The following is a 15028-nucleotide window of genomic DNA, read 5'->3' as shown; positions in this document are numbered from 1 at the left end:
AGAGCTCCAGTGTCCTGGATGAAAGTCTTGTGGATTGTAAGTAAGAGTGATAGTTTACTGGTTTTACTGGTTGCGCCTTTGTGCTGCTGTGGTTACAAACAGAGCACAGTGATAAACAAAGTGTGCGAGGCACGGCCGTGGCGCCACGTGGCTCGCCGTGTGTGCCGCTGACTTGTTGCCCTCGTGAGCGTGCTCAGCACATCGCCCTCTCCTTGTCAGCTGTTGTACTGTGTGTCACTGCCCAATTAACGTGACCCACCCCTTCATATCGAGTTAACGAGGATGAGATGTAGAGAGAGCCGCCTTCCTGATCCGCCCAACCCCCTGTGGTGACCCCTGGCCTCTGTTGCCATGGCAATGCTGGGTGTAAAGGGGCCAGGTCGCTGACTAGTTCTGGCCACATTATTTCCGCCCTCTAATTCCAGTTCTTAAAATAAAACCAGCTTCGCTGCTCGCTCTGCTCTCTGGTTCCTGCGACTGCTCTTTCCCGTCGCCGTGACTCCTGCTCTCGGTGCCGCTCTCAGACCTCTGCGAATGTCAAACGACGATTATTACGTACAATAATAACGTGACATGTTTCCAGCTGATTTCAACGTTCCTGTGATTGGCTGCCCCTCATCAACAGATCTGAATAGCAGATCTCTATGACATCACAGAGAGCCAAAGGAAGTCTGCAGCCCAAGCCTCTGGCCCACAGAGCTGTCATGTCGACCACAGGACGAGCACGAACATGACAGGATAGAAGCAGAAGTGTTATAGATGCAATCTCAGTCAGTAACACGAGTGTGGTCCACATCCTTCTACATGCATACGTGCACAATCGTGCTTTTCCACCTGAGGAAGACTTCTGCCTGAGCCAAAGGGCTGGCACAGAGACGAAGGTGCGAGGTGCTACCAGGAGAGAGTGATTGGCAGATGCAGATCTCCAAGTTCAAGATTGCTGTTCAACCAGGAAACAGAGGACCGCCCACTCTGGGTTGGGGAGGAGTTGCTGCCCCAAATAAAGGAATTCAACTTCTCTGGTTCTTATTAATAAGTTGGGAGAGAGGAGCGCTGTACTGGTCTGTTGTGGTGAAGAGTTCTTGGTACACTTATGTTCCTACAGCCATGTGATAGATGGAGGACAGAAGCAGCAGGGTCACTCAGGAGGAACTCGGAGTAGAAAACAGTCGGCCGAGGGGGTTCATTTGACCAGGAAACCTCCGGGTGGCTTCGTTCTGAGATGTGTCGGATGTTGTACTGGCAAAGCAGACCCAGGACACGGGCATGCCTCCGAGGAGCTGGAGGAGGTGGCCGCTCGCAGGGAGGTCCAGGTATCTCTGTTTACAGCACTGCCCTGTGACCTGCATAAATGGTTAGCAGTGACCTTTTGTAAAACCTCAGCTTGTGTAATAATGAGCTGTAAAAGGGGCCGAAAGCTCCGCCTCTGACTCGGCTGAACACAGTGTGGAGGTGCCTCGGTCAGACTGGACCTCAGTGCTGTACGACGTGGCACAGACCGATCCTTCAACCAGCAGGCAGAGGAGGAGGAGGAGGAGGAGGAGGAGGAGGGACTGACTGAGAAACAGGAGGTGTGTTTGTGCAAAGCTTCATAAAGAAACCGTCCACACCCCGAGTCCTGTGCGATACACCTCCTTTCCTTTATTCTCACTTCTGTCCTTCGCCGCTGTGCTCTCTGCTGTCAACATTAGCATTAAGCCAGCATTAGCCCGCCGCTGTGCGCTCCGTCTCCTGCCTCCATTTTCCGGCTCAGCGTCCGGGGGCAGATAATACAGGAACACCGTCACCTTATCTCCTCAGAAATGACACACTGGACTCACGCCGTGTCAAACGGGGCCTCGTCCTGCTCCTATCTGATCCCCAGACGGAAAATAAAAAACTGCCCGCTGAGCTGTGAGTGTGAGACACAGGCTGGATCTGTGTGTGTGTGTGCGCGCTCCTTGTCAGCGTTGGTATGACTGACGCACAGAGATAATTTTGCGGTGGATCAGTGCTGCGCCTGTGTAACCCCGCGGGTGCACGTCGGTCTCGAGCCGTCGCAGAAGTTCGCATCACTCCGGGAGCATGTTAGGAGCAGCGCTTAGGGGTCTTTTATTTTGAAAATTGAACTGATTCTCTAAGCTGTTCCTGTGTCTGACTTCCTGCCTTCATCTTCTACTTCCATGCGCGGCAGTGTGAGACTGAGTAAGACTGCTGACCTCACTTTACAACAGGTGCATTTAAAGGACATCGTGGCGGCGCCCTACCTGCGAGCACAGGTCCTGCGGCTTCCCCGCCATGTCGTGGGGCATCTCCCGGCAGCGCGTGGACAGGTTGAGGATGGCGGTGGCGGCCATGTGGGCGGCCTCCATGTCGTGGCTGTAGTCGAAGCTGCTCTTGCTGCAGGTGCTGCTGGCGCTGCTGCCCCCGCCGCCGCCTCCCGCGCCCCCTCTTCCGCCACCGCCGCCACAGCTCAGGCTGCTGCCACTGCTGCTGGGGGCGTAGGTGCTGGTGGTGCTGCTGGCCGAGCTGGAGTTCTTGCAGTAACGTTTGGCTGCGGATGCATACGAGAAATTCAACACGAGAAGAAGAAGCAGAAGTTTTTCCAGAAATACGAGCAAAAGCGTCAGATTGACACGTCAGGCCTGAAACAGCGAGTCGAAGCCCAAAACCTTTTAGTTCAGCACATCACTGACTAACGCCGGGTTAGACGTGCTCCATGCAGATGCTGCAGATGTGTCACAAACTCACAGGGTTCACTGTTTCTTATCTTACAGTTTCTTTCTCAGCAGAGCAAAGAAGTTACTGAGAAGTTTGTGCATGTCAGAGTTAGTCGCTCTGAAGGTTTCAGCAGCGTTCACATTTCACAAATTCTCAAAAATATAAAGTGAAACTTTGCTGAATGCTTAAAATTACTGATTTTTATTTCACTAATCTTCACTTTGGCAAATTTTCCCATGTGCTGCATTCTTGCTAATTAGCAGCAGGGGGCAGGATGTGATTGGAGCCTCCAGGTCAGCTGACCTCTGAGCTCGGTGAACTGTTGCCTGATGAGTTTGTGTCTCGGTCGCTGCTCTGAGGTTTGAATAAAACATGAAGGTCATTCTGCTGCTAGAGTCTGAGCAGGAAGCAGGAGAAGGCGGGGCTACACTGAGTCTCAAGGTTGTTACTAGGGCTGGGCATTGTCACTGATTTCTAGAATCGATTCGATCCACGATTCAATTCGATTCGATTCAATTCGATTTGAATCTGGGAAATTTTACCTCAGACAGTCAGAAATATTATAATTCAGATCAGTACATTTACATATTTTTGTATCTATAAAAAGGAAGCTGACACTCGCGTGACTTTATCAAAGGTGTGAGCATCACAGCAGATGCCTTTGTGTCAAAGTAGCTGAAGATAAAACACAGAAACACATGAAGGTGATTTTCCTGGCCTGGACTTTATAAAAATATTCTGCAGTAGATCAAAAACGAAAGAAAACCATTAATCAACATATGAATGTTACCTCTGACGTTACAGCGGTTTTATTACAGACACAGCGTTTTGCATTTTGCATAATTTTAAAAAGTTTAAATTTGTTCAGACGCCTGTTGAACAGCAGAAATCAGGTTTTCTTTTTGGAAGTAAGTAAAAGGAAAAAAACAGCATTTTTTTGTAAACAACGGTAGACTTGTGCGTAACAAACAAGCGAATAATGAAGAAAACAGATTTTTAGACGGGAAACTGTTGTTGAAGTACAGAGAGAGCGAGAGAGAGAGAGAGAGAGAGAGAGAGCTGTGCATGAAGTGTGATTTTATCCTGGTGGAAGCAAAACAGCAAAAGTCAGAGTGAATTCATGACGATGTTTATGTGAAGCGTAGTTTGGATCTTCTTTTGCTATTGGTTCGGTCAATATTGTTTGGAGAGAGATAAACTAACAGCTTTAGAATCAGTGCAAAAAGGGCGTAAACACAAAGCTCACCCCGCCGAAACATCAGAATCAGCGAGCTGTCGGCTTTCAGCTTTCAGCACATCTCACTGATTCTGATCCGCGGGTCCTTTGTGTTTACGTCTTTGTGCAGAATCCGTGTTCCTGCTCTCATTTACTGTCTTAGCTGAAATTTTGTGAGGTTTTCACTGGCGTTTCGGACAAAATAAATTTATATAAAAAATCGATTCAGGATTTTAATGAATCGATATCACATTATCCAGGCCAGCATCGATTTTAATCGGTAAATCGATTATAAAAACCCAGCCCTACAAAGGTTTAAATTTTAACAGTGAAGTTAAACACCCCTAGTTGCTACACTGTAACAGTGAAGAGTGTATTATTGAAAAACGTGCAGTTTTTACTGGTTTTCAGTGTTTTTACTAACAAACTGAACCAAACAAACAGAAAATGAATTTCTGTCTATTTTGAATCTTTTTCTCTTTGAAAACTAATTTCAGTGACTTTTAAAATTCGTCTTTACTTATTATGTTTAACATGGTCCCGATGTCTCTCCCTAAGGAACATCGGCGTGTTAGAAAACGCGTCACACAAACGTCTCGAGTTTGTCGTACCGTCGTAGCCTTTGGGCGACGTGTCCCTCTGTCCATGCACTTTGGGAGCGATGGCCCGTTTCCCGTACACGTGGTGGTTGTTGCCGCCGTCGAAGGCGCTGTAGTCAAAGCTGGTCTTGGAGTACTTCTCCAGCTCCTTGGCCAGGTTGGAGCGGGGCGTGCTGGTGGAAACATTGTTCTTGTAACCATACTGTGGATAGTCCAGTTGTTTGACAAAGCACATTGGCCTGGAAAATAAATGACGAGGGGGTGGAAGTTGGACCGAGGCATTCAACATTGCCCACGGGGGGAGGAGAGGAAACTTGGGGTTCGGCTAAAAATGGGCAGACTGAGGGGAAGATGGGAATACCAGAGGTTTAGAGGGTGGAGGGTGGGGCTGGATGATGGAGACGTGTCCCTTTATGTGCCACAGCATGGATGTTTCTGCTCTTCTCTCAAAAACATAATCCCGCTACAAGTATTTTTCAAGCGTAGACAATAAAAACAGCTAAATTAAATTTAAGCTTTTATTTCACTTGCATACTTCTGATACGCTTTCATCATCTGATATGTGTTTATGGCCTCAATCGGAGACCGAGAAGAAATGAAATGCAAGATCTTAAACTGCTGATGTTCAGTTAGATATAAATATAAAACGCACAATTACTTGTGACTTTTTCATCACAGCATTTTCATGACTATCACAGAGGCGCTCGTTCAAAAAGCTCTGCCTTCGCTCTGATAAATGAGGCCAATTTTGTTAAATGTTATAAAGCGTCCATGACGAGCAGAGCGATGAACATGCGGTCTCTTGGATGTGTTCTCAGGGGACGGGAGAACACGAGCATGAAACAAAAAAGGGGAAGACGTCAAGTTTCAATTACAGGATGCACGTGAAGAAAGAACATAACGTTCCAACATGACAAGAGCATTTTATTCTGCTTAAACCAGAACAAAGCCACGTCCCGCCTGCCGCTGCACTGCATTCACAACACACTGTGCTGAATTCTGGGGGTGTGGAGTGAATACTACCTTAGGACTCGGTCGGACGCCTGGTTGGACTTGGGTCCGTCGCAGCTCTGGTGCTTCTCCTTGGCTTTGGCCAGCTTCTCGGCGGCAGCGATGGGACACCCTGACAGACTGCAAAGAGAGAGCGGGTGGTGGAGGACGCGTTTTGATAGGTGAAAGTGTTACAACGAACGCACACGCCGCGAAGCGTCGGGCTCGTTAGAGCGCCTGTCAGAGCGTCAGCCGGGCTGAAAAAAGCTCGAGCACATCTGCCTGTCAGACAGTCGATTGCGGCGTCTACCGTAGTTCACAAAGTGTTAAAAAGTGAGGAAAATTAATGAATTTGCATTTTAAGTAACAACACAGTCAGTAACAGCTTGTGTGTTTCTGGTTGAACAGCTTAAAATCATTCTCAGAATAGATATTCCCATATGGACAAACGTGCTCGTTTCCTTCAAACACCTGCTGACAGGAAACGCAGCGCAACTTCCTCCTGACAAATAACTGACCAAATGTGACAAAAGTTCATGTTGTTATCCTTAACCCCGATTATTCTCCATCCAGGCTGTCAGCTGCAGCGCTGGAAAAATGATCTGTGACAATGGCCCGGAGCCAGCGTGGAGCACCTGCCATCAGGGTGCATCAGATGGGGAAGTGTGAAGGAGCACACGATGGAGGCTTCTATCAGCTCTTTCTGCTCCACGTCTGCAGCGTGCGCCTGTTTTGCGCTGCCGCCGTGTCACCGAGCGCGGCGGGGAGGCGTTCTGGTCCTCCCAGGTCTGCACCTCTCCCGTCACCCCGGCTGAGTGGCAGAGAGGTGCTAATGGCTGTTGCTACGCCCGACTCCCTGAGCATCTGCTGTGGGTGACACTCCTCTTTCACTGTCACCTCGCCCCGTCTGACAGGCACGAGCGCCCTGCTATTTTGGTTTCTCCCTCCAAACCTGCACCTGACAAATGCCATTTTTTCCCGCCACGAGCTGATAAATGATTTATGCTGCCGAGCCGCTGCATTCGGAGCAGGCTCGACTAAAATATGGCAGCTGGACTACTTTAATTACGTCCTGCGATCCAGGCAGGGCTATCTGTGGAAGACCAAACTGCTATAATCAAAAATAACTAAGTAACGACTCAAAGAGCCTCTGAGGTTTTCATTGTGCAACTTGAATATTTTTGAGGCCCTTCAGTCAGCGCCCTGTCGTGGCCCCATCACAATCAGCATTATTATAATTAATGATACCACAGCAACATTTTATAGTCTAAAGTCTGAAGGGTTTTTTCTCTAACAGCATTGGTATGATGGGATGTCTGTGACGCAGACGAGCAGAAACCAACGTTTCACTGCAGGAAATTTCAAAAAGTGCATTCTGGGTAAAATTTAAAGGTTCATAGCTCTTATAATGCACCTATTAACTGTGATAAAGTGGTGAAACTGTTGTCATGTTGTCATGTAACTGCTTAAATTCACCGTCCAGTCAGAACTTCACAGATGTGAAACAGGAATTGATGCTTGCAGACTGACTCAGGTGAGTGCAGCATGTCTGCAACCCGTCTGTGTTTGTAAGTAAAACCTTCGCCAGTCTCTTTGAGTCGGGCTGCTGTTGTTTGGAGGCAGGCTGCCTCCCAGCAGAGGCTGAGGGTGTTGCATGGTAAGGCCTGTGTGTCTCATTGGTCAAAAAGATTGAACACAAACACCAGGCAACGACCAATTTTAACTGATTGCAATTAAGTTGCTGTGCAATTTTCACTGTAGTGCGACTACAAGTAGCCAGCAAAAAAACCACATCAGACTAAGTTTTACGTATTTAAAGACATATCAGCTCTTTTGATTAACTCATTTATTTTTAAATATGGCAGTGTTGGTCCTCCATATGTTTTTCACATAAACATAATGTGAGAGGACAGCAAAAATAACGAGTTTAAGGATAATTCAATCAAGTGAAAAGGACACGAAGGGTGAAAACAGAATCCATCGAACATGCATGAACCGAAATAAGTCCCACAGCAAAATAACCGAAATAAATCCCACAGTAAAATCCCCGAAAGAAGTCCCACAGTAAAATAACCAAAATAAGTCCCACAGTAAAATCCCCGAAAGAAGTCCCACAGTAAAATAACCAAAATAAGTCCCACAGTAAAATAACCGAAATAAGTCCCACAGTAAAATAACCGAAATAAGTCCCGAAGTAAAATAACCAAAATAAGTCCCACAGTAAAATAGCCGAAATAAGTCCAACAGTAAAATAACCAAAATAAGTCCCACAGTAAAATAACCGAAATAAGTCCCACAGCAAAATAACCAAAATAAGTCCCACAGCAAAATAACCGAAATAAGTCCCACAGCAAAATAACTGAAATAAGTTCCAAAGTAAAATAACTGAAATAAGTCCCACAGTAAAAAAAACAAAAACAAAAACAAAATACGTCCCATAGTAAAAAACATGAAGCAAGTCCAACAGTAACATAACCGAAATAAGGAGGGGTGCAGGCGCTGGGTCCGGGCTGAGCTCTTACCTTCGGTGGGAGTTTCTGTTGCTATTGACATGGCCGCGTCCCGTGCAGCCAGGCGTAGGACACTTAAGAACATTCTCATACATTGCCACAACTTCGCACAGACAGGAGATAGGAGTGAAAGACAGGGAAGGTTAGGAGCCCCTTACAATCAGCCATGAGCTCTATTAGAGTGTGAGGAGCTTGGCATTATAAACATCATTAAGAAATGAGCCTGAGTGAACCAAAATGACCTCTTCTTCATTTTAATGAACACTAGTTTGAAAGGGCAGGCGAGGTTTCCCACCATATTGCTTCCACTTATCCAGCTCTTTCAAATTAGTATTCATGGAACGGGGCAGTCATGAATAAAAAGATGTCATTTGAGTTTAGCAGGACAAAGCCAGCAAGAAATGGAGGGAAATTTCTGGACATGCAAAGAGCAGAGCGACCAACAGCCAGCAATCATGCACAACAACACATGCCGCCTTAAAATCAATGAAGAAGCAGACAGAGGGGCGCAGCGCCGTGATGGAGTGCGCTCTGTTATCACGTGCTCGTCGTTAGAGTAAGAGTGCAGTCTTCAATACCGTTTACCATTAAAACAGTCCATAACTGCCTCGCATCCCCTCGGCAACCGGCCATTTAGATTAATGATCTATGGATGTCCAAGAGGAGCGCCAGAGCACCGCGGGCGGGGGCGCGAGGAAGGGGTCGGCATGACACCGCTGACGTGCGGGGCCAAACCCCATCGGCACCAGCTTCATCATTATCACCCCCTTAAACTTTAACCCCTCATCATCCTCCTTCCCTTACATACTAATTGGTGTTGGGTGCAGGTAATTGGACAAAGCCTGCCGCCTCAGCTCGCCAAAAGCCAATACATTATGCATTTCCCAGGTTTTTCCTGCCCTCTGCGAGGACGCACGCACAATGCCGAGAAATTAAAGGCAGAATCGGTGAGCGCAGATATTAACCGCAGCAGGATGTGGCTGCGCTAGCGTCGCGTGCACCAAAGGTAAATCACTTTAAAGACCAAAACACGACTCCCTGATGAAATATTTTAATATTCCACAAGAACGGAGCTACAATGGGCAAGCAGCAACGGGAATTAATGAATTTGAGATCTAATTTAATCGTCATTTTTCACAAGGAAAGGAAGAGTGTGGCTACACTGTGTGATTTCCCAATTAAATGAAGCCACTGCATTAATAATACATCGTCCATTCAGTACAGCAAATGTGTTAACAGGGGGGAGAGGCTCGCCCGCCGCTGAATCCGCCCTGCAGGCAGTCACATGTGTGGCATGTATTTGTCTTTACAGGAGTCTCTGTGCACGGCCGCTTACACGTCAGCCATGACACGACCGATAACACTGAAAGCTCCTGATAACGTCTCTGCACAGCAACGGTCCTGATGGAATGACATCTGTTTGCTCAGGTGCACGGGCACACAGGTAGCACGCCCTAATGCCCTAAAGCTTGTTTCACACCCGTACTGGGTATATTTGTAACCAGCACACCAAAATCAGGCTTCTCCAACATTCTGGACAGCAGGTGCTGCGCAAAAAGACACTTAGCTCGAGCCCGAGCTGTTTGTTGCATCCTGTTTCATTTCAGGATTGATGGCAAATTAAATACAATCTCATGGTTTTGTCTCGAAGCAGGTGAAAGCACTCATGAGCGCCACCTGCTGCACTCCTGGCTGATGCGCGGCCAGTTTCGGTACAAAAACAGGAAGTGGGACGGCTCCCCGAACGTCTGAATCATCCGTGGTATCGTCTTCTCCAAAAGTTAGCCGGACGTGAGAAAGAAGGAGGAGGAGGAACACGGATATCATATCCCCACATCTCCAGTGACAATCAATTCAAGACCTTTCCAAATTCCATTTTGGGGCTCTTGATCCCACTCAAGGTCAGCTGCCCTGAGCGACTTCACATTTCTGGGAGATGATTACATCTCAGGTTGGAGACCTTGTGCGGGCGGCACTCCACGGAACAAGAGACATCTGTGACACTGTGCTGGTCTTTACAAGCCTGCCCTTAATGGTAACTAATTTCTCCTCTTTTATTTTGATTGCAGTCCAGGTCACAGCGGATCATAACTTGATTTTCATGCTGCGTTTAATGAAACGTGTAAAGGGGCTTTTATTGAGAAGTTTGCACAAGGTGAATGAGACTAAATAGCCGGGGTGAGTTCTCTAAAGGAAAACGTCACTATTCATTCAAGGCTAATGTTTATTGCCACTTCACTTGATCTGTGGCTCGGAGATATGACACTGCCTTTCTATCCAGTGAAACTTAATTGAGCAAGGAATACAAATAAATGAAGAGGGTTTGTGGCGTGGACGGCTGCAGCGCGCACCAAGGTCTGTGAGCTTTTCAGACTTTAGAGAAAACTGAAGAACTCAAAAAATAATTAAAAAGGTACACAAATAAAGGAAAGACCTTTTCTTTCAGCCACATATACACTGATGAAGCATGCAACCCACATCTCGATCGCTGTCAGTCAATGCAGCTGACTCCAGTCGCTGCATTGCAGCGATTAGTGCATTATCACAGCCTCATTTCCACCTCATCACCACGGCACATTAGGCAGGCAATCGGCAAGCAAACCCACGGCCCCGTGCAAAAGGTCACAAAAGAAGTGCTGCCGTGACCCGTGTAATCCCCGAGGCATCAGACACTCACAGCACCGCACGCACGAGCATGCCTGAGCAACAACATTGCTGCTGAGCGCTTACTTTCAGGTGGCACCCGGTCTTTGTGCGGGCAGCCCGAAAGGCTCCGGTGGTGCGGGTACAGGCCCGTCACGTGACCCGTGCCGTCGCAGCCCGGCGTCGGACACCGGCTCTCCTTCTTGTCCACACGTGAAGCGTCTGTGAGGGGAAAGATGTAGAGGTTATTAGCACCCAAGCGGCAGCTGACTGTACGTTACAACTCCTCTCTGGACTCCTGCAGGGCTGCTTTGCATGATTCACGCTTCAAAATAATCCCCCTGTGGTTCATCCTCTGTTTGAAACAAGCTATTTAGCTCCTCCCTCTTTAACACGGCTTTCTTCTGATTGGCTGCCCCTATAAAGGGCAGATGGGTGGGGCTTCTATTACATCTTTGTGACCTCATATTGAGCCAAGAATAGAAAAAAACTGTGATTGACTAACTGTTTACATCAGTCGGCAGCTTGAGTTTACTGCACAGGTTCTGAGCTTATTATTAGAAACTTTGGTTATATTTAATATGAACACCTGCCGCTGGAACACGTCATATATGACAGAGTATAACAGCGATGGTATTTAGATTCTACATGTGTCGGCCTTCCCCGTCTCCTGCCATTGATGAAACCTCTACTGAGGACATCCCTGTTGACTGCTTCCATGGAAACAGTGACATTAAATTAACAGCAAAGAAACGAATGACACTATTCTGAGATGAAGAGCAGCTTCTGCCTCGTGTTGCGATTTAGTAACGTTAACGGTACTTTTACGATTGCACGTGTTTTTTCTGATGTCATGAAATGAGGTCAGAACAACTTCATGCTAACACATCTGTTTTTTGGTTTCACATCGTGTATTCTTCACTAACTTTGGGATAAATGGCACCTTATCACCTTTATTCACCTTTACCCATCGGCCAGCTGTCTGACCCTGATGGTTGAATGAGGTGATTATGAAGTTAAACAATACAGCTTAAAGTTTAAATCTTAAAATCCAAAGTAAAGGACTATTTATATGGAGTCGCACGACATCACGTTCACCGCGTTTCAGACGTTCTTTGTAAGCTAACCACAGACAGTTCAGTCCTTCAAATATTTCAGGGTAAGTATCTGTGAGTATGGACTCTCAGGTTAACGCAGACGGATGGAGGCTGAAATTTTGGATGTGTGATCTCTGACCGACCATAGAAACTGTTTTACAGGTCAGCAACAGAGATTTTGTTTGCATGTTCTCATATACGAGGCTCATATCAGCTGAATACCTTCACACATATTATACGTTGTGGTCAGATGAAGTATGACAGCATGCACCAAATCCAAACGAACTTTTTCTGAAAGGAAAAGTTTCTGTTCATCAAACATTTGTGATGTTGTTCTCCCTCTCCCCTTTTGGGAGAGACCATTTGGCCTTTGGTGCAGGGATGCAGGGACGGCCATGGACCAGGACCACTAACATTTATTTATCACAAGCTCTCTGTGAATATTCACCACAATTATGTAAACATGAATGAATGTACATTTGAAGCTCAATTTTATATGTATGAATATTCATTTATAATGATAAAGTGAAACTGACAGACACTTTCTGAATTTCCAGGCTGTGTTTGTATGAAGAAGCAGAGATTCTGATTGAGTTTGTTTACTGTTTGTTTAAAACTGAAGGAATTGTGAAATATTAGAACTTTTACATGTTTGACCTTCAACAGAAAGAACTTAGGCTCCTTTAAAGCTGCATCATGCTTTTTTTCATTAAAACCAGCTCACAGCTGCACGTGACAGTTTGCTGGGTGCACGCACGTGTCCTCAAACACACACAGCGGAGAAGATTGTGTTTCCCTTTCCAAAACCTGGATCTCTTCTTTCCTTCAAACTCAGGTTACCACCAAAAAGCAGCAATGCCAAGTTGTGCCAACTGGCATTGTTTCTGGAAATTCAACCATCCAGCTTTAAAATCCTCTGACCCCCGTGTGCAAAGTCAAGCTGAAGTGCAGTAAATATGCGATATTCGAAAGTGAAAACAGGTTTGTGCATTTTCATGGCAGAGTTTTGGAGCCGTGTCAGATTGCAGAATGAATTTGGAGTCATTGGATTGACAGAAACCTTTATCAGGAGCATGTTTTAGAAGAGTAGGCAGTGGAGGGGTAATTATCTCACAGCACAGAAAGAGAGACCACTGATTAAAGTTTCAAAGGCCCGTGTAACTCAGAAGCTCCGACTAAAACACGGAGCGATGAACCAAAATAAAGCCCTGAGTTGCAGAGTAAGAGAAGGTTGGGGTTCTGTATATGAGTGGGGGAGGACTGCTACACTGTTGTGGTGAGGAGAGAGCAGAGCGTGAAGGTGAGCTTCCGATTCATTGGCCAGTCTACATTCCTATCCTCACCCATCACCAGCAGATGTGGGTAATGACCGGAAGAATAAAATAAAGGATACAATCTATAGAAATGAGCTTTGACTGAAAAGTGTCAGGCCTCAGCCTCAAATGGAGACCAGGACTCGGAGTTATGGCTGTAAAAGAATATTTTATACACGGTTATATAATTTGGGGGGCGGCTGTGGCTCAAGAGGTAGAAAAGGCCTTCCAGTAATCGGAAGGTTGACTGATTCATCTCGATCCTGACACCAAAGTGTCCAGATACAGAACCCCAAATTGCTTCCGATGCATCCATGTGGCTTGCAGCGTAAAAGCACTTTGAGTGCTCACTGAGAGCAGAAAAACTCTATATAAATACCAGTCCAATTACCATTCACCATAAAGAATAGACATCTGATTGTGAAAATTGTGGGAAAATAGCAGTGCTACCAGCAGCTGTCTGTCTCCCGAGAGGCCTCGAATGCATGTTGGGTTGACACCAGAAAAGAAGTTAGACCCGGAGCTGCTGGGGGTTAACGGAGCAAACTGTGTGGCAAAGTCGGAACGACTGTCTGGTGCAGCTGCGAGATTCAGAAATAATGCTGCTGGTGCAGAGAGTGCAGTGAACGGGCTCCTGTAAGTGGATGGAGATCAGCTGAACCACTGAAGGTAAATACTCCTGAGTCTGAACATTTACCTGGCTGACTAACTCTTCCAGGCTGCAACAGTAGGTAATAACACACATTAGCAAGCTCAGTGGTTGAAGTTTAAGTCTAAAAACATCTTTAGAAACCTGAATTCCCTGAACTTTTGCTCTTCTCAAGATTGATTTTATGCCTGTAATAACTGGAGGCCCATTGTGCCTCATGAGGTGAGGTTTCCAACCAGTAGGAGATCCTGAGATAGGAGCTAGACCCCAGGAACTAGATCTGGATGGATGGATGGATGGATGGATGAAGGGGGGAGGGATGGATGGATGGATGGAGGGAGGGAGGGAGGGATGGCTGAAAAGGATGGGTGCCTGGTTGGATGGATGAGAGGAAGGGATGGATGGAGGGAGGGAGGGAGGGAGGGAGGGATGGCTGAAAAGGATGGGTACCTGGTTGAATGGATGAAAGGAGGGATGGTTCGATGGATGGATGGATGGATGGATGGATGGATGGATGGAGGGATGGCTGAAAAGGATGGGTGCCTGGTTGGATGGATGGATGGATGGATGGATGTGTGGATGTGGTAAAGTGGAAAGAGTTCATAAAAGGCAAAATGAAGAGGGGACATGAAGGCACACCTACTCATTCATTTACTAATGAGTCACCAAACCAAATCTCGTCTCTCATTCATCAGAACAAAGCTCCTCGTTATCCTCGGTGGCCGTCGTCCATCTATGTCACATTACAGAGGCCCATGAATACGGCACATACTGCTCCGTCATGTCTGGCTCTCGTGTCTGGCACCAGGGTAATATCACGTTGATAACACCGAGGCTTCTTTTTAATGGCCTCTTATTACATTGGCTGTTAATGTTTGTATGTTGGAAAAAATTCCCTACTTCCATACGCCTGACCGCACGTGCACACAGACATGATGCTCGTGCCTGCCTCCACTCCTCTTGCAGGGAGTGGAGGCAGCCAAGTGGAAGGCATATTAGAAAGCAGTGGATATTGATTGTGGCTGGGGACGGTCTGCGCTTTGCATAGCAAATGGCCCCCATTACCATACCATCTCTGGATAATTAATGTGCAGTCAGTAGGCCCGTCGTTCGTTATCGGTCATTCTGATACTGTTCAATTTTCATCTCAACCTCATGCTTCTCTCTTCCCCGTCCCGCCCTCTTCCTCGCCATGCTCTACTTTATAAATCACGCACAAGAACCCTGGTCAACGAGTGTCTGCTACCATCTCGCCTGAGGGAAGATGCTATCGTGACGCAGCCGTTTGCGTCCTCTCATTATTCCAACATT

At 46.7% G+C, this 15028-nt stretch overlaps 1 protein-coding gene across 1 annotated transcript in view; it reads right to left on the bottom strand.

Annotated features, from left to right (window-relative positions):
- Window positions 1-15028, bottom strand: part of myt1lb (myelin transcription factor 1-like, b) — a 112848-nt gene that overhangs the window by 15537 nt on the left and 82283 nt on the right. The window contains exons 7-11 of the mRNA XM_080871827.1: window positions 10746-10880; window positions 8028-8118; window positions 5539-5646; window positions 4528-4754; window positions 2247-2533 (exon numbers count right to left, since the gene is read on the bottom strand). Of these exons, the coding sequence (XP_080727953.1) occupies window positions 2247-2533; window positions 4528-4754; window positions 5539-5646; window positions 8028-8118; window positions 10746-10880 (848 nt within the window). The remainder of the gene's footprint in view (window positions 1-2246; window positions 2534-4527; window positions 4755-5538; window positions 5647-8027; window positions 8119-10745; window positions 10881-15028) is intronic.

The sequence above is a fragment of the Rhamphochromis sp. 'chilingali' genome (genome assembly GCF_963969265.1).
Source record: "Rhamphochromis sp. 'chilingali' genome assembly, chromosome: 21".
Classification (NCBI taxonomy): domain Eukaryota; kingdom Metazoa; phylum Chordata; class Actinopteri; order Cichliformes; family Cichlidae; genus Rhamphochromis; species Rhamphochromis sp. 'chilingali'.
The sequence above is the reverse complement of the archived record's forward strand: the minus strand, read 5'-3'. Positions and strand labels throughout refer to the sequence as shown.